At 50.8% G+C, this 19,788-nt stretch overlaps 1 protein-coding gene across 6 annotated transcripts in view; it reads left to right on the plus strand.

Moving 5' to 3' along the window:
• The window catches only part of DLGAP4 (DLG associated protein 4), a 224,318-nt gene that overhangs the window by 122,540 nt on the left and 81,990 nt on the right, over positions 1-19,788 (plus strand). For 5 of the 6 annotated variants that reach the window (XM_039479562.2, XM_074406485.1, XM_039479560.2 and 2 more), the window contains 4 exons: positions 1,979-2,220; positions 5,924-6,038; positions 8,906-8,956; positions 13,050-13,290. In XM_039479562.2, coding sequence (XP_039335496.1) covers positions 1,979-2,220; positions 5,924-6,038; positions 8,906-8,956; positions 13,050-13,290 — 649 coding nt within the window. The remainder of the gene's footprint in view (positions 1-1,978; positions 2,221-5,923; positions 6,039-8,905; positions 8,957-13,049; positions 13,291-19,788) is intronic. The other variant, XM_039479563.2, reaches the window with a different exon arrangement.

A 19,788-nucleotide genomic window follows, 5' to 3' on the forward strand; every position in this document is an offset into this window, starting at 1 on the left:
TCATCATATTGGCCAGGGTGGTCTCAAATTCCTGACCTCAGGTAACCACCTACCTCAGCCTCCCAAATGCTGGCATTACAGGCATGAGCCACTGCGCCCAGCCATGAGATGCATTTTGAACGAGATGATCTTTGGGGTCTAACAAAGCCCTGAGTTCTTATCATTTTGTATGAAATTCCAGAAACAGTGAGACTATTTTCTTTTTGAATAGGAGGAAACTGAAATCCAGGCAGCACTTGATATGTTTAGGGCTCTTGTGGTTCTAAAACTGCTTCCTTGGTTTAGAAGCATTAAAGAGGGTGATATGTGACCTGGCTTCCTCTCAAAATGGTGTAGTTGGGTCTGATCATGTAACGATGCCACAGAAATACCACGAGAGGGTGGCCCTGTGGGCTCTGGAGTTTGTGCTGCCTGCTTGGGTGACAGGAGGTGAGTGGGTGGCTTAGCAACAGTTTCTGAGCAGGGATGTACAAGGCCACATTCCCAAGGGACAGCAGGGATAGTGAAGCTGGACTAGCAAGTGACTTGTGGGTAGAATGCACTGGCCCTAGGCTGGGCAGTCTGCTGGGGAGTTATGGGAAGGCTGGACGGGGCTCGTGTGGGAGAACTGGATGGCACCTTTCCTTTGTTGAAAGTGGGCCCCTGGCACAGAGGGCATGGAGAAGGGTTGGTACCTGTGTGGGTGTGGCCCTTGGGGAGTGTGCATTTGTGTATGCAACAGAGTGGGCATGCTGTGTACACTGAATGTATGGGCTTGGGCATCTGTGGTGACATGTGCAGCCCTACTGAGGGGTACACTGTGTGCATGTTGAGTCAGGGACAGTGCAAAGTGGACACACATTGAGATGTGTGTCCACAGTGCAGTAATTGCTGGTGTGAATGTCTAGAGGGAGGGTTGTGGGAAGGTGGGTGTGCTCTGTGTATATGTTGCATACTTGTGGAGGGGTTGCCATGATGAAGTGGCTGCTGGTGTGTGTCCTTGGTGAAGTGTGTGGTACACTGGGGGTACTCCCTGAGGGGCATGGGGCATATGCTTGTTCTGTACCTATTGAGATATGTGTACAGAATGAGGCATGTTCACTCTGTGCACAGGCTGTGTGTAAGTGCTGAGATGTGTGCATTTTTCATCACAAGTGGTCATCCACTGTGTTTCCATAACAGGGTAAATGAAGTGGTGAGGAATGTTGCTTGTATGCCCTGCCCTGGGACAGCCAGCAGAGCTCAACTTCAAAAGGGCAGGGGAGGTCCCCTCTGTTGGCTACGGCCACCATAAAGACTGGGGACTCAAGGACCAGGGCTGCCCACACAGCTGTCACCTTACCTGCCCTATCACAGCCTTGTTCCATGGACACTCACTGAAGTTCGGATGGGAAAACTGAGCCCTTTTTCCAGCTCACCCCATGGCTATCTCATCCAGGGAAACCCCTCTGCTCTCTGTATCTCAGTTTCCCCACCTGTGGGACAAAGAATAGTCATTGGCTCTGGGACCCCGTGCCCCCCATGCTGATGTGCCAGGGTCCTATGATTTCCCCATCCTAGGCTCAGGCTCTGGATCCAGATCTGGGGCCTCTTTCTGCAAGTGCCTGGCGTCCCTCAGGCCTGGTGTTCCCATCTGTGCAGTGAGATCATAAGCATCTCCTGAGACAGCCCAAGGGACATGACTGTGGGGCTCCATGGAGATGGCTACAGTGGAGGCCACTGTGCCCACAGGGCCTGGGGCATTGCTTCTGGGGCAAACCCAGCCTGAGATCCATGGAGAAATCTGAGGCTGGAGAGGCTCTGAAACCTGGGTATTCCTCCCAGCTCAGGGCTCTGCTCTGCTGCCCCGTGGTTTCAAAGGCGGGAAACCCAGCACATGAGGCCGAACTCTCCAAGGAACGAGGGAGTGTCAGGTCCCGGAGATGGGGGTTGTCGCCCTCTGCTCATTTTCCACGGTGGCCCCGCTGAGTCCTGTGCCCCATCCTTGCCCCATCCCCAGGTGCCCGGCGGCGGCGGCGAGTGGAGCACTGCGCTGCTGTCCCCACGCGAGACGGATGCCGCGGCGGAGGGCCCCATCCCGTGCCGGCGCATGCGCAGCGGCAGCTACATCAAGGCCATGGGCGACGAGGACAGCGACGAGTCCGGCGGCAGTCCCAAGCCTTCACCCAAGACCGCGGCGCGGCGCCAGAGCTATCTGAGGGCCACGCAGCAGTCGCTGGGAGAGCAGAGCAACCCCCGCAGGTGAACGCGCAGCTCCACCCCTAGGGTCCCACCCACAGGCAAGCCCCGCCCACTATGAGTCCTGCTGTCCGAGAACCTTCCATTAAAATAAGCCCCGCCCGGCGCGGTGTCTCACGCCTGTAATCCCAGCACTTCGGGAGGTCGAGGCCGGTGGATCACTTGAGTTCGAAACCAGAATGACCAACGTGGCGAAACCCCGTCTCTACTAAAAATACAAAAATTAGCTGGGCGTGGCGGCAGGCGCCTGTAATCCCAGCTACTCAGGAGGCTGAGGCAGGAGAATTGCTTGAACCCGGGAGGTGGAGGTTGCAGTGAGCCGAGATCGTGCCCCTGCACTCCACCCTGGGCGACAAAGGGAGACTCAGACTCAAACAAACAAGAACAGCCCCATCCGCGTAGAAGCCCTGCCCGGACATTTCTTGCCCCTTCGGGTGAGCCCTCCCGAGGAAAACCTCTTTCAGTAAGTACAAGTCCTGCTCACCCGCAAGCCTCGCCCACTAGGTGAATCCTCACAGATATGCCCCACCTGGGAGCCTCACCGTCCTCCCAGACCACAGATGAATCCTGTCCCTCAGCTTCAGATCCAGGTGAACTCGCTGCTATAATTATCCAGGCCCCCTTAAGTGAACACGCCGTCAGGTTAGCTCCCTCAATGAGATCCTCAGACCGGCCCTGCACTCTGATGAATTGACTTCTAAGAGCCCCGACAACTGGAGAACCACCCCCTTAGCCCCACCCACAGTTTATCCCTGACCACAGGTGAGCCGCATCCTTTGGTAAACCCGGATAATGAAAACCACCCTCAGGGTATAGGTCCAGGGAAACCCCTCCCACAGGAGCCACATCCCCAGCTAAGTTCCGCTCCCACAGGGGAACTGTCCCAGGGGATCTTGGTCTCCAGGTTAGGAGAACCTGCCCTGAGTGAGTCCATCACCTGTAACAGCACTGCCCAGGGAAGGCCAGAGCCCTCTCTACTCTTGCTGCTGTAACTGGTCCCTTCGGGAGCTCTAAGATGGGGGAGAGAGGTGAATCCAGAAGCCAAACAGTAATGGACAGCCTTTGCTTGTCCCAGTGCCTTCCTGAAATTCACCAGCCAACTCCTATGGTGTTGTTGCTGTAAGATTTGGAGCAGTGAGAGAGAACAAGCTTATTCCTAGATCTTCATCTACAGGGGACAGGAGCCAAGGCTTCATGGAGGAGGTGGCCTGAGAAGCCTGGGACAGAGGGAAGAGAACAAGTCAGGTAACACTGGTACCTAGGCAGGAAGAAGGCAGTGTTCTCGGAGCAGCCAGGAGTCTAGGTGGCTGGGCAGAAGACAGGGAATGGCCTCCAGTTTGCAATTCAGGATACCACCAGCCAATCCCAGGTCTGTCCCTGTCTGAACCTTAGTTTCTCCATCTTTTTTGGGGGGTTGGGGGTGGGGAACAGGGTCTCACTACGTCACCAGGTTGGAGTGCAGTAGTGCAATCATGGCTCACTGCAACCTCTCAACCTCCTGTGCTCAAGCAATCCTCCCATCTCGGCATCCTGAGTAACTGGGACTACAGGCATAAGCCACCATGCCCAACTAATTTTTTTTTTCTAGGCGGAGTTTTCTTCTTGTTGCCCAGGCTGGAGTACAGTGGCGTGATCTCGGCTTACTGCAACCTCCACCTCCCGGGATTCAAGTGATTCCCCTGCCTCAGCCACCCTAGTCTGGGATTACAGGCGCCCATTACCATGCCCAGCTAATTTTTTGAATTTTATTATTCAAAGACGGGATTTCATTATGTTGGCCAGGCTGGTCTCAAACTCCTGATCTCACACAATCCACTCGCCTTGGCCTCCCAAAGTTCTGGGATTACAGGCATGAGCCACTATGCCCAGCCGAATTTTTTTTTTTTTTTTTTCCTCTCTCTCGATTCTTCTTCTCCACCTTGGTGGAGAACAACAGCCGAATTTTTTAAAAGAATGTTTTGTGGCTGGGTGTGGTGGCTCACACCTATAATCCCAGCACTTTGGGAGGCCAAGGCAGGCAGATCACTTGGGGTCAGGAGTTAGACACCAGCCTGGTCAACATTGGCAAAACTGCATCTCTACTAAAAATATAAACATTACAGGAGTTTGGTGGTGCACGCCTGTAATCCCAGCTACTAGGGAGGTTGAGGCACAAGAGTCATTTGAATCTGGGAAGCAGAGGTTGCAGGGAGCTGAGATAGTGCCACTGCACTCCAGCATAGGTGACAGAGCAATACTCTGTCCCCCTCACAAGAAAAAAAAAAAATATATATATATATACATATATATATATATATATATATATATATATATATATGGAGAGAGAGAGAGAGAGAGTAAAGATGGAGCCTCACTATGTTGCCCAGAGTGGTGTTGAACTCCTCGGCTCAAGTGACCCTTCTGCCTTGGCCTCCCAAAGTACTGGGATTATAGGTGTGAGCCACCATGCCTGGTCAGTTTCCCCATCTTTTTGTTGGAGATGGAGTCTCTGTCGCCCAGGCTGGAGTGCAGTGGCACAAACTCGGATCATTGCAACCTATACCTCCCGGTTCAAGCAAGTCTCCTGCCTCAGCCTCCCAAGTAGCTGGGATTAGAGGAACACAGCACCATGCCCAGCTGATTTTTGTATTTTAGTAGACACAGGATTTCACCATGTTGGCCAGGCTGGTCTCAGATTCCTGACCTCAGGTGATCTGCCCGCCTTGGACTCCCAAAGTGCTGGGATTACAGGCGTGAGCCACTGCGCCCAGCCCAGTTTTCCCATCTTTAAGTGAAGAGGCTGAGCTGGAGGATCTCTAAGATCCCTTCTAGTACTGAGATTCTACAGTTCTATGAGTGACCAGTGGGCATTAAGGTGGGAAAGGCGGGAAGCCTGGGGTTTAGGCCTAGAATTCGAGGGAAGCAATAATAACAGTAGGAGTAGTAGCAGTAATCATAACAGCTGCTGTCTGTTAGCACTTGCCCACTGGCCACTGTGCCTGACCTGGTACCCTTTAATCTGCATCACTGAATGAATCCTCACTGCAGCCCCAGCAAGCAGGCTGTGTCATCCCCATTTTAGAGATGAGGCAACTGAGAGTTAAGTAAGGAGTCATGACTTGCCAAGGGCCACCCAGTAGAGAAAGCTGGATTCCAATCCAAACCCTTCTGTATCAGGGGCCCGAGCTATAGGATGCTTGGATTTTATCCCCAGAACGAGGATTGGGAGAGGCCCAGGTCAGGTAGATGTGAGACAGATTGAAGAGCTGGGGCCATGGAGGTACTGGGTGAGTCTAGGGGCCTGATAGAAGCCACTGGAACGTCGCAACAGAGCTGATGCCCTTTGGGAGCCCTAGACTGTAGAACTTGATCCACCTCTATCCAACCTCTGGAAATGTCCCGGACTTGCATGCAGGAAGGAAAGGAGCTGTAGAATTGGTCAGGGCCAGCCTTGGGCCTTAGTCAAATGCAGGCTGGTGCTGCCACCCCGTGGCTGCAGGGGGCATCACAGGTGCGGACCACGTGTGCATCAGAGATGGTCAAAGGCCTCCAAAAGCTGGGTGTTCTCCCTTTGCTCATCACCCCCCACACTGCCCAGGCTGGCAGTGACTTCCGTTTTTCCCTCTGCCACTGGATGACCTTGGCCAGTCTTTTTCCCTCTGGGCCTCAGTTTCCCAGGCTGAACAATGGGTGGACTGAGCCCTGTCTGCTCCCCACTCCCCACCAGGAGTCTGGACCGCCTGGATTCAGTGGACATGCTGCTGCCCTCCAAGTGTCCAAGCTGGGAAGAGGACTACACCCCCGTCAGCGACAGCCTCAACGACTCCAGCTGCATCAGCCAGGTGAGGGTAGCAGGCAGGCTGGAGGGTCAGGGGGCTTGGGACAGCACTGACTCCCATTCGGGAGGAGGACTGATGTCCAGGCCCAGCCCCTGCTGAGTGACCTCAGATGTCTGCACTGTGCTTCTGTTTGGCCCTTGTTCCCAAAGCCTCCTGTATGTGTCTCTGCCCCACCAACTGTCCTGTGGCTGGAGAGCACAGTTATGAGGCCTGACCCAGGACGCCAAGGGGAGAAGCCCACACCACCACTGTAAACACAGGCTGCCAGCAGGGCACTGGGCCATGTCACTTCTCATTGGGTTCAGAACCATAAGGATAGGGAACTGGAGACCTGGGTTTGAGTCCTAGTTTGTCACTTGACAGTATGAACCCAGGATAGTCACCTTCCCTCCCTGAGCCTCGGTTTCCTGATTTACCAAAGGAGGGTGAGCATTTCTATTCGGGGGCTATTGAGAGGAATACGTGGAATCGTGATTGCGATGTGCTCAACAGGAGGCAGATGCCTTTCTGGTTATTATTAGCATCTTGTGTGACCTCCAGCAAATGACTGCTCTACTTTGGACCTCTATGCCCACCTGCTCAGTGGGCAGTTGGGCTCCCAGGTGCAGGAAGCTCTGCCTGTGTCAGTGAAGAGCACGCTGTGCTGCACATTGGATTCTTATGCCACCCTCTCAACCATCAGCTCCTTGAGCCCTCCACCACCCCTAGAGGTGGCCTTGTTATCCATATCCCCATTTCATAGGTGAGGCAACTGAGGCTGAGAGAGGTGAGGTCATGCAGCTAGGAGAACTCAAAGTTGGGCAGGGATCTGGAGCTGTCCAACTCGGACCTGGACCTCAGCTCCTGCCATGTACTCAGCACTTTAAGGTTTCCAAAGGGAGAACCAGCTAGAACCGAAAGGCACCCCCTATGGTGTGGATCGGGAGATGAGCCCCCCCGAGAGGGGCAGACACCTGCTGGTAATAGTAGACAGTGGGGCAGCCAGGTGCAGGCCCAGGACCAGGGCTAGAGGACTGCTTAGAAGGTGTTGGGACCCCAACTCCTCACAACTCCATTATTCCTGGCCTGGCCAAGCCCCTCCTCCAGCCCCTGAGACATGGGGAAGGGTAGAGTGCCCCAGCCCCTGGAACCCCCTGCCCCTGCCACCCTCATCCAGGCCCTACCAAGTCATACCTGAACAGCTGTTCTCCAATCCACAACTCAGTGGCAAAAGGGAGCTGTCAAAGCCACACCCCTGCTCCAAACCCTCCCTTGGCTCCCACCTGCCCCTGCGGGAAAGACAGAGTCCTTCCTTGGACCTGCAAAGCCCTGTAAGACCTAGGCCCTGCCTCCCTGTCAGACCCCATCCCTTGCCCTGCTCCAGCCACACCGGCCTCCTTTCTGCTCCTGATATACCTGCAGGCCATGTCATTCTGCCCCGAGCTCTCTGCTCTTGCTGTTCCCTCTTGCAGGAACTCTCTTCTCAAATCTTTGCACAACTGGCTCCTTCTCGAGTTTCAGGTCTTGGCTCAAATAGCACCTCCTCAGAGAGGCCGCCTGTGATCCCTGTGTCTAAAGTAGCCCTCCCAGGCACTGTTCCGTTACCCTGCTTAACTATCACTGCCTGGAATTAAAATCGTTTGCTTATTTACTGAATGTCTGTCTCCCTCTTAAAACTGGGATCTCCTGGGGGCGGGGGCCTTGCTGTCTTGTTCCCTGCAGTGTCCCCAGCACCTGGCACAGTGCCCGGCACAGGGCAGATGCTCAGTAGGTGTTTGCGGAGTGGACGGCATCCTTCCCTGTCTCTCCCATCCCACCACATTCTCTGGTCTGTCTTCCCCTCCTTGTCTGTCTCCGTCTGTTTTTCTCTCTCGCTTCTCTCTCCCTTCATTCACATTTTTCTCTGACTCTCTCCAGTGTGTCTCCATCTCCATGTCTCTCTCTGTGTCTGTCCGTCTCTCTACACATCCTATCTCTACCCCCGCCTGGGCCTGGCACCTGGGACACCTTTGACCTTTAGCTATACGAAAAGGCTTATGAACGGGCCAGGCTGGGACCCCAGCAGGCCTCACCCACCACCTGCTGTCCAGTCCCAGTTCTCTCTTAGTACAGGATCCTCTGACCCCTCATAGCCTCACCCTGGAAACTTGAGTGACCCAAGCCACATATTTGGCCCCAAAGTCAGAGATATCTGAGCCTGGGGAACAGCAGGCTCTGGGGTCCATTCCTAATCTGTACTTCCAGGTGGGCTGCCTACCAGATGAGAGGCAGCAGGCAGAGCATCCATGGTTCCAGGGGCTAGACCTAAAGAAGGACTTTTATTTAATTTTTTTTTATTTTTATGTTTTTTTTTGTTTTGTTTTTTGTTTTTTTGAGATAGAGTTTCACTCTTGTTGCCTAGGCGGCTGGAGTGTAGTGGTGTGATCTTGGCTCAATGCAACCTCCACCTCCCAGGTTTAAGTGATTCTCCTGTCTCAGCCTCCCAAGTAGCAGGAATTACAGGCATGTACTACCACACCTGGCTAATTTTGCATTTTCAGTAAAGACAGGGTTTCTCCATGTTGGTCAGGGTGGTCTGAAAGTCTGAACCTCAGGTGATCTGCCTACCTTGGCTTCCCAAAGCGCTAGGATTACAGGAATGAGCCACCATGCCCAGCCAAGCAGGACTTTGAAACAGCAGATTATAAGTCTTCGGTAATGCCCAGCCCCAGAAAGGAGTGAGCCTCCCATCCCTGGAAGAAGCCAAGTGAGACCTCCTAGCTCTGGGTCCCAGCCAGTCTGGGGAGGAGGTTATACCAGCCAGCTTCAAGTTTCCTTGCAACTGACCCTGAAACCCCTACCCCAGCCCCAGCCCTGACCCTTCCATAACCCTCACCCTCTCTTTCCTGCAGATTTTTGGACAGGCCTCCCTGATCCCCCAGTTGTTTGGCCATGATCAGCAGGTCAGTATGTTTGCCCTTCTTTTGCACCCCGATCCCAGTATCTAGGCCTGGGTCTTAGGCCTGCCCTCTGAGTGGTCCCAGCACCCAGCCCAGGCCAGCACAAGCAGAGCTAGGAATGCCACTTCCAATGGATGGAGTTAGGCTCACACTGGTGTTCTGACCCTCCTCCCTACTCTTATTGCTTCACCTCTGTGTGCCTCAGTTTCTTCCTCTCAAAAATGAAGAATGAGACAGGTGCTGTGGATGGGGCAAGAAGTAACTCCAGGACTCCTGCCCTCCTCTCCTCCTGAAAAGCCTGAGTCAGGCGCGGGGAGACTGTTTGAGTCGGACAAGTGAGGGGCTGGGGGCTGGTGATATTAGCTTCCAGGGCCCAGCCCCCAGATCCCTTGGCTTTTTTCCTTTCTGGAGCCCCAGGGCAGCATTTAAGGATGTTGGGGTGTTGGAGTGAGTGTGGAGACTTTCCAGCTTCACACAGGTTGGCGAGATGGTGCCGCTCATGGTATTATCTGGCTGCCCGGAGGACACCGCCTCCCAGACCCCCCTACCCTGCTCCTGGAAGTGGCTCCCTCCTCCCTCCAAGGCCAACGACCAAAAACCAGGGGCAAGAAAAGTACTTCGAGATCAACCCCACTTTGTAGCCAGGAGGGGACAAGGGACTTGTGAAGGCCACACATCCCACAGGGGCAAAACTAGGGCCAGACCTCCAGCTCCTAATTCCAGCCATGGATGCCTCGTGTGACCCTCTCCCCCATGTCACAGGAGCTGTGTGTTCCTCTTGAACATGATTCAAGAAGTTGTTTAAAGAGCCCACAGTGGGGCAAGCAACCTCTTCCCCACCTACCTTTAATAGACGATTGGTAAGGGTGTGATGTGTTAACATACAAAGCCCCCAGGACAGTGCCCCCCACAGAGTACATCCTCAGTGATACACACACCAGAAACGCTGACCAGCTGGCTTCCACACCAACAGCTTGAGAGCATCTTAACCAACGTTAACAGACTCCACAGAGCTACCCTGTATTCATGGGTGGAGGTTACTAGGTGCATACTCTCTTGGACTGTATCCTAAGCCTGTGATATGAATTCTCTCATTTCATCTTGCCCACAACCCTGTGAATTGGGGACTATAGTTAGCCCCGTTTTATAGGTAGGAAAACTGAGGCACAAAGTGATCAAGTGACTTGCCTACATTCACATTTCGAGGAAATGGTGGGCCCAGGGTTGGACCCCTGGCAGTCTAGTTCCAGAGCCATGTGGTTCCTGTGCCACCCTGAAGCAAGACCTCATGCCCCAAGCAGTCACAAGGGTTTCTTCATAACTTCAGGCTGCAGTTTTGAAGGAAAAACATCTATCTCTTTAACACTCCTTCTGAGTGAATTTGGGTATGCCATATGGCCTATATTTTAATTTATCAGTGCTGTACAGTAGAACTTGGCAGTGATGGAAATGTTCTATAATCCACACTGTCCAACAAGGTAGCCATTAGCTATATGTGACTTTATTTATTTGTTTATTTTTGAGATAGGGTCTCACTCTGTAACCCAGGCTAAGTGCAGCGGTGCGATCATGGCTCACTGCAGCCTTGACCTCCCAGGCTCAGGTGAATGGCCCACCTCAGCCTCCCAAATAGCTGGGACTACAGGTGTGCACCACCATGCCCGGCTAATTTTTTATAGGAGACAGAGTCTCGTTATGTTGCTTAGGCTGGTCTCAAACTCCTGAACACAAGTGAATCCTCCCATGTCAGCCTCCCAAAGTACTGGGATAACAGGCGTGAGCCACTGTGCCTGGCCTGCCTGTGGTATTATGCAAGTCAAATGTGGCTACTGTGACTATAGAACTTTATTTAATTTTAATCAATTTTTTTTTCTTTTTCTTTTTCTTTCTTTCTTTTTTTTTTTTTTTTTTTTTTTGAGATGGAGTCTTGCTCTGTTGCCCAGGCTGGAGTGCAGTGGCGTGATCTTGGCTCACTGCACCATTCACCTCCCGGGTTCAAGTGATTCTCCTGCCTCAGCCTCCTGAGGAGCCAGGACTGCAGGTGCCTGCCACCACACCCAGCTAATTTTTGGTATTTTTAGTAGAGATGAGGTTTCACCGTGTTAGCCAGGATGGTCTCCATCTCCTAACCTCATTATCCACCTGCCTTGGCTTCCCAAAGTGCTGGGATTACAGGTGTGAGCCACCATGGCCAGCCTTTTTTTTTTTTTCCTTGAGACGGGGTCTTAGGTGAAAGTCTTGTTCTTTCATCCAGGCTGGAATGTAGTGGCCCAGTCTCCACTCACTGCAACCTCCTCCCAGGGTTCAAGTGATTCTCCTGCCTCAGCCTCCCAAGTAGCTGGGACCACCGGCATGTGCCACCACGCCTGATCAGTTTTTGGATTTTCAGTAGAGACAGGGTTTCGTCATGTTGGCCAGGCTGTTCTCAAACTCCTGACCTCAAGTGATCTATTCGCCGTGGCCTCCCAACATGCTAGGATTACAGGCATGAGCCACCATGCCTGGCCTAATCAATTATTTTTGAAAAAAAATTTTTTAGAGACAGGACCTTGCTTTGTCCCCCAGGCTGGAGTGCAGTGTCACAGTCATAGTTCATTGCAGCCTCAAACTCCTGGGCTCAAATAGCTGGAACTTGAGGTACATACTACCACACCTGGCTAATTTTTGTATTTCTAATTTCTTTTGTAGAGCTGGGGTCTCACTATGTTGCCCAGGGTGAATTTTAATTAATTTATACCTTAATAGCCACACACAGCTATGGCTGTCATATTGAAATGCACAGATCGGGGCAGGGGTTAAAAAAAAAAAAGAAAGAAAGAAATGCACAGATTTAGATCTTTCCATCCACCCTCCAAATTGGGTGAACACCCACCTGATGCAGTCTCAGATGAGTACACAAACACCCATTTCATGTAGATGAGGAGAAACTGACCCAGAGAAGATAGTCATGGCCTGAGGTTACACAGCTGAGTGGGACACAGCTGGCACCAGGATCAGATCAACCCTTTCCTCCACATGGTCATTCAGCTTGTGCCCCTCCCCCTCTGGCCCAGGCCAACCCCCAGGACGTCCACATCTTTGGCCATCTGACTCCACAGCTTATCCTCTGTGGTCTTCAGTTACCAACATGGCCTGAGATGGCCCTTCCAGAACCCTCAAAGGGCATGTGCATGGTGAGACCCCTCAATGCTCATACCCTTGGCTTCAGATTTGCAGGGTCCTCGACATAATTTGTGGAGAAATACTTAGGAACTATCTACACGAAGTTGAACTAGATGTAAGATGGAAGATAGCATATACACCACCATTTTCCATAGTGTCCATGGCAGATATCATTAATCAATCCTCACTACAATTACCCTCACTCCAGTTTTATCTTCTCCTACCAGACGATTGCTTCAGCTTCATCTCTGGCCTCTGCCTCCATTCCAAACCCCTTTCCTAACATCCATTCTGTATACCAAGGCTGAATTAATCTTCCTTAAATACGTATTTGGAGTGTTGGCTCTGCCACTTTTTCACTGGGTACCCCTGGTGAGTGTCTTCCCCTTACTGACCCTTGGTTTCTTTCCTTGTAAAATAAAGGGATTGGACCATAAGATGGTAAATATCCAGCATACCTGCTACCACCCCTATTCCAACATTCAGGACAGACATTACTAATTGATTATAGACCTCTTTTTTCTTTCTTTCTTTTTTTTTTTTTTTTTTTCTGAGATGGAGTTTCACTCTTGTTGCCCAGGCTGGAGTGCAATGGTGCAATCTTTGCTCACTGCAACCTCTGTGATTATAGATCTCTTTCCCACTGAATTCATATGTGACCTTAAAATCTACTATTAATCAGTGTGGACCCTGATTTTTATCAGAGTTAATATCCTGTGATATTCCAACTTTGTCCTCATTAAAGAGATGGGAAAATTGAGGCCCAGAGAAGTAGAGATATTTCTTTCTTAAGGGCTCCATCTGCCCATCCCATACCCTGAGTGAGATGGAGCTGGGTGGGCTGAGGTCAGGCCCCACAGACCATCCAGCCCTGCAGCTGAGCCCACTACCAAGAACTTCTCTCCCTGCCTCATGCCTGCCTTTGCCTGGACAGGTACGGGAGGCAGAGCTGAGTGACCAGTATGAGGCAGCCTGCGAGTCAGCCTGCAGTGAGGCGGAGTCCACAGCGGCGGAGACCCTTGACTTGCCACTGCCCAGCTACTTCCGCTCCCGTAGCCACAGCTACCTGCGTGCCATCCAGGCAGGCTGCTCGCAGGAGGAAGACAGTGTCTCCCTGCAGTCCCTCTCCCCACCGCCCAGTACTGGCAGCCTCAGCAATAGTCGCACACTTCCGAGTGAGTACTGTGATGAGAGAAGGGTTTTTTTCCTTCTTTTCAAGGTGACCCTAAGGACAATGCCTGGTGGGCCAGCCCGGGAGGATTCAGGGAGGAATCTCTCTCGGGCTGACCCGCACCAGGGGGATGGTTGGGAGCAAAAGCAGAAGGCCTTGGAGCTGAACTTCCAGACTCCTGGCCACTAGAGCTCAAATGGGGGTCCCAGAGGCAGATGCCATACCTGGTGGGCATGGGAGGTGTTGGAGGGGCTGGAGCTTGTGGGGTCCTTGGTTGCTCCTTGGCTCAGAGCAGCCACCTGCTGTAGTCAGGGTTTATGGAAGCCCGACCTGCCTGTTGGAATTATGTCAGGGGAGGCTGGAACCTGCAGAGAAGCCTGCAGTGAGGGTGGGGTCTGCACTGAGCCTTCTCAAAGGGATGTGTTTGCAGGCTTCTCTCATATTCACAATCAGGGAATACCTTCTGGATTCTTGGGTGTTTTTGTTGTTGTTGTTGCTTTTGAGAGTCTCACTCTGTCACCCAGCCTGGAGTACAGTGGCATGATCTTGACTAACTGCAACCTCTGCCTCCCAAATTCAAGCAATTCTCCTTCTTCAGCCTCCCGAGTAGCTGGAATTTCAAGCATGTGCTACCACGCCTGGCTATTTTTTTTATTTTTAGTAGAGACGGGATTTCACCATGTTGGCCAGACTGGTCTTGAACTCCTGTCCTCAAGAGATCCGCCCACCTCAGCCTCCCAAAGTGCTAGGATTATAGACAGGAGCCACCCTGCCCAGCCCTGGATTCTTGTTCTAAATCATCTGAAGATAACCCACATGTGATCAGAGGAAAAAGGGGACCCTGTGTAACTAAGCAAGCCATGAAATAATAGAAAATTGCATGTTCTCACTCGTAAGTGGGAGTTAAATAAGGAGAACGCATGGACACAGGAAGGGACACATCACCCAGCCTTTCGGGGGCTGGGAGACAAGGGGAGAGAGAGCATTAGAACAAATACCTAACGCATGCAGGGTTTAAAACCTAAATGACGGGTTGATAGGTGCAGCAAACCACCATGGCACATGTATACCTATGTAACAAACCTGCATGTTTTGCACAAGTATCCAGAACTTAAAGTTTAAAAAAAAAAATTAAAATGGTCAAAAAAAAGAAATAATAGAAAATTAGCTGGGCTCAGTGGCTCATGCCTATAATCCTAACATTTTGGGAGGCTGAGGCAGATCACTTGAGCCTAGAAGTTGGAGACCAGCCAGGGCAACATGATGAAACCCTGCTCTAAAAAACTAAAAAATTAGCCCGGTGCAGTGGCTCACACCTGTAATCCCAGCACTTTGGGAGGCTGAGGCAGGCGGATCATGAGGTCAGGAAATCGAGACCATTCTGGCCAAAATGATGAAACTGTCTCTACTAAAAATACCAAAAAAAATTAGCTGGGCATGGTGGCACACGCCTGTAGTCCCAGCTACTCGGGAGGCTAAGGCAAGAGAATTGCTTGAACCCAGGAGGCAGAGATTTCAGTGAGCCAAGATCACACCACTGCACTACAGCCTGGGCGACAGTGCGAGTCTCCCATCTCAAAAATAAATAAATAAATAAATAAGCCAGGCATGGTGGCTTACGCCTGTAATCCCAGCACTTTGGGAGGGAGGTAGATCATGATGTCAGGAGTTCAAGACAAGTTTGACTAACATGATGAAACCTTGTCTCTACTAAAAATACAAAAATTAGCCGGGCATGGTGGTATGCGTGTAACCCCAGCTACTCAGGAGGCTGAGGCAGGAGAATCGCTTTAACCTGGGAGGTAGAGGTTGCAGCAAGCTGAGATCTCGCCACTGCACTCCAGCCTGGGTGACTGAGTGAGACTCTGTCTCAAAAAAATAAATAAATAAAAATAAGATTAAAATTAAAAATTATCTGGTTGGGTTTGCATACACCTGTGGTCCTTGATACTCAGGAGGCTGAAGTAGGAGGATCGCCTGAGCCCAGGTCAAAGGTGCAGTGAGCTGTGTTCACACCACTGCACTTCAGCCTAGTAGACAGAGTGAGATGTTGTCTCAAAATAATAATAATAGAAATTCAAAGCCAGCCGGGCGCGGTGGCTCACGCCTGTAATCCCAGCACTTTGGGAGGCCGAGGCGGGTGAATCACGAGGTCAAGAGATCGAGACCATCCTGGTCAATGTGGTGAAACCCCGTCTCTACTAAAAATACAAAAAATTAGCTGGGCATGGCGGCGCGTGCCTGTAATCCCAGCTACTCAGGAGGCTGAGGCAGGAGAATTGCCTGAACCCAGGAGGCGGAGGTTGCGGTGAGCCAAGACCGCGCTATTGCACTCCAGCCTGGGTAACAAGAGCGAAACTCAGTCTCAAAAAAAATAAATAAATAAAAATAGTAGAGAGAGATTTGAGCTTCCTATGGCAAGCTAGTTTTCCTCCCAGAGCCTCAATTTCTCTATCTATAAATTGAGGGCATAAGTCAGACCCCAAGCTCTTAGGGAGATGAAATAAGACTGTGCATATGACGTGTTTAGTCAGAGCCTTGCTTGTGGTAGGAACTTGGTAAGTGGTAGCTGTTATTATTGATTCTCTGACCTGACTCTGAGCTTCCTGAAAAATCAAAAGCAGTTCTAGGGTGGGCATGGCAGCTCATGCCTGTAATCTCAGCACTTTGGGAGGCCAAGGCAGGCCTTGAGGTCAGGAGTTCGAGACCAGCCTGGCCACCATAGCAAAACCTCACCTCTACTAAACATACAAAAATTAGCCGGGTGTGGTGGTATGCACCTGTAGTTCTAGCTACTCAGGAGGCTGAGGTATGGGAATCACTTAAACTGAGGAGGCGGAGGCAGTGAGCCAAGATTGAGCCACTGCACACCAGCCTGAGCAACAGAGCGGGACCCTGTCTTAAAAAAAAAAAAAAAAAAAAAAAAGCCGGGCGCAGTAGCTCACACCCGTAATCCCAGCACTTTGGGAGACTGAGGTAGTGGATCACCTGAGGTTAGAAGTTTGAGACCATCCCAACCAACATGGTGAAACCCCATCTCTGTTAAAAGTACAAAACTTTGCTGGACTTGATGGTGGGCACCTGTAATGCGAGCTACTTAGGAGGCTGAGGCAGGAGAATCAGTAGAACCCAGAGGCGGAGGTTGCAGTGAGCCAAGACTGAGCCATTGCACTCCAGCCTGGGGGAGGGAGCAAGACTCCATCCCCCCAAAAAAAGCAATTGGGGTTGGATTGTTGTAGGAAGGGAGGCACTGCTTCAAGTGCTCAACTGCTGTTAGGTGTAAATAAATGAACTTGAATCCGGTTGATATTCTATATACAGGTAGCCAGTTTATTGACTGAATGAACTTCTATTTGCAGGAGGCAGAGCAAGAAATAACTCTCTCACTATTGCTTGTCGCACCCTCTCTGCTCTCCCTGCCCTGCCAGTGGTCTGAGGCAGATCATTGAGCTTTTCCAGCCACTTTTAAGATTTAAGAAATGGTCTCGTTTTCAGATAGTAAGGGTCCAATCTGGTCTGATTTCAAAACTTCATTCTTGTCCACCCCAAGTGTTACACACCCACAGCTGGGGCTTGACCTCAGCTGGGAAGCCCATAGTGGGGAGCTGGGTGTGGTGATCGGTGTCTTCCCTGTTCCTTGTTCACCTCGGTCTGTTTCTGGTTCCTCCACTTGGGAAGGGTAGGTAGCTAGGGAGGTATTGTCTGGCATCAGGACTCCCTGACGCCATATTCTGGCTCTTTGTCCCATGCTGCAGGGGTGCCCAGTGCCTTCTTTCTTGGCACATGCAATCTTCCTTCACCTCACTGCTTCTTCTTCCCCCTCAGCTTCTCCATCTGGCAGTCTGCCTCCTCCCCACTCAGCTTCTTTTTGCTGGGGGACTTGACCCTGGCAGCCAGGCATCTTTGGTAGAATCCTCTGAAGACAACTCCAGCCCTACTTTCCCTCTTGGTGATCACTTAACGCACTTGAAAACAAGGGCCTTTGCCTTGTGGAACTCTGAAAGTACAGACTGGTCTGCTACAGGCTTCCTTCTTGACCTGCTGTCACCTGTAGCCCTGCCAGCCTCTCCACCTTCAAGGTCTCCGAACAGGAGCCGAGGCCCAGGTCCTATGTCCTCCCAATCCAGAAGAGCTGTCCAAGGCTGTCCCAGGCACTCTGCTACAGTTCCAAAGGGGCCTTGGGTGAAGGATCATATCCCCCATATTCTCACACCCATGTAAATTTCTCTAAGCATGAAGTGGGCCTGGTGGGATAGACAGCACCCCTAGCAATTCTCTTCAAATAAACCATCCTTTACCAGTTTTTCCAACCCTAGTCACTCATGAATGGACTGAAGACAGAGGATGGGCTACATGTCCCAATACTGCCTGGGTCCCTGTATCGGTAAGCTCTTGCTACAATAATGCTGCATAACAAACAACCACAAAATCAGTGTAATATAACAATTCACATTTATTTCTTGCTCCCAAGTTTGTCAGTTGGGAAAGTTGTACTCTACATGTCTCATCCTCCTCCTGGGACTAAAGGACCCTCCTGGGATCAGTGGTCTAGCCAGGACATGTTCTTCTTATGGTGATGGCACATTTTAAGGCCTCTGCTCATGTCACACCTGCTAACATCCTATTGGCTAACACAAGTCATATGACTGAGCTCACAGACAAGGGATGGAGAAGTACCTGCTCACCTCTGGGTAGGAAACTATATTCATATGGCAAAGGGTGTAGCTATAGGGAGGGGAATAGAATCAGGGTCTGCCTGGGCATGGTGGCTCACACATGTAATCCTAGCACTTTGGGAGGCCAAGGCAGGTGGATCACTTGAGGCCAGAAGTTTGAGACCAGCCTGGCCAGCATGGCAAAACCCCATCTATACTAAAAGTACAAAAATTAGCCAGGAGTTGTGGTGCCCACCTGTAATTCCAGCTACTCAGGAGGCTGCGGCAGGAGAATCGCTTAAACCCAAGAAGTGGAGGTTGTAGTAAGCAGAGATCTATCATTGCACTCCAGCCTGGGCAACAAGAGTGAGAATTTTTCTTTAAAAAAAAAAAAAAAGGAGCCGGGCATGGTGGCTCACGCCTGTAATCCAAGCACTTTGGAGGCCAAGGCGGGCAGATCACCTGAGGTTGGGAGTTCAAGACCAGCCTGACCAACATGGTGAAACCTCGTCTTAAAAAAATAAAAATAAAAAGGAAAGAAAGAATCAGGGTCAACAATTCAATGTTCCATGATCCACTGTCTTGACTGTATTTACTCACACCCTTCCCATGTGGAAAACGTTTATTCCCAAGACCCCTAACAGTCTCATCCAATCGTGAGATTGGATCAGACTCTTATGATCTATGTCAGGTCTCAATGTGGCTTCTGTCGAACAACTGACATGCATACATATATATATTTTTTTTTTTTTTAATTTTTTTCTTTCTTTTTTTGAGACACTCTTGTTGCCAGGCTGGAGTGCAATGGTGAGATCTCAGTTTACCCTAACCTCCGCCTCCTGGGTTTAAGCAATTCTCCTGCCTCAGCCTCCTGAGTAGCTGGGATTACAGACATGCACCACCATGCCCGGCTAATTTTGTATTTTTAGTAGAGACCAGGTTTCTCCATGTTGGTTGGGCTGGTCTCCAACTCCTGACCTCAGGTGATCCGCCTGCCTCAGCCTCCCAGAGTGCTAGGATTACAGGCGTGAGCCACCGCGACCAGCACATGACTTACAATTTTTTAAAGAAATTACTTATCTACCCCACAGTCCAACCCTCCCCAACCACACAGCATACACTGGTGAAATAAGTACAGGTAACTGCAATTTACACTTCTGTTCTGGAAAGGGGAGAATGGAGATTCAGAGACTTACTGATCCATGGCAATTCTGAAGTTCGTCTGAGCAACAGTTGGGCAAATGCATTGAGTTTTGTTGATTAGATCCAAGATCTACTCCCTGGGGTTGATTTTCCAGTCTACTGTTCTCCACAGCTCTTGGTTCTGCTCTCTGAAAGCCCTTCCTTCTCCATCAGCAAGTTCTTCTAAAAAGAACTTGGAGAATATAGCCTTGGGCAAGCTGAATATCTTTCTTAGCTTGCTTCCTTCCTAAAGAAAGTTAGGGAGATAGATGTCTTTTGTATCTTGAATAGTCTTATTCCCTTTAGCCTAACGTGGTCAATCTTACCCATGCACCTGTCTCAAAGGCTTGATGAGTTTTCTATGTATTTGATTCCATGTAACTTAAAAGTGCGAAAAGCCACACCCACAATTACTTTTGAGTCATGCCTCTCTCTTGACTTAATTATGCCTACTTTGGGCTTTTGTGGGACCATGTCCTTAAGCTTTCTGTAGGCCCTTTTGACCAGATAATAGCATCTGCTACCTGGTATCTTACTATTTTTATTTTTTTGTTTGAGACAGAGTCTTGCTCTCTGTCACCCAGGATGAAGTGCAGTGGCACAATCTCCACTCACTGCAACCTCTGCCTCCCAGGTTTAAGCAATTCTTATGCCTCAGCCTTCCG

This window comes from Saimiri boliviensis, chromosome 9 (genome assembly GCF_048565385.1).
Source record: "Saimiri boliviensis isolate mSaiBol1 chromosome 9, mSaiBol1.pri, whole genome shotgun sequence".
Taxonomy (NCBI): Eukaryota; Metazoa; Chordata; class Mammalia; order Primates; family Cebidae; genus Saimiri; species Saimiri boliviensis.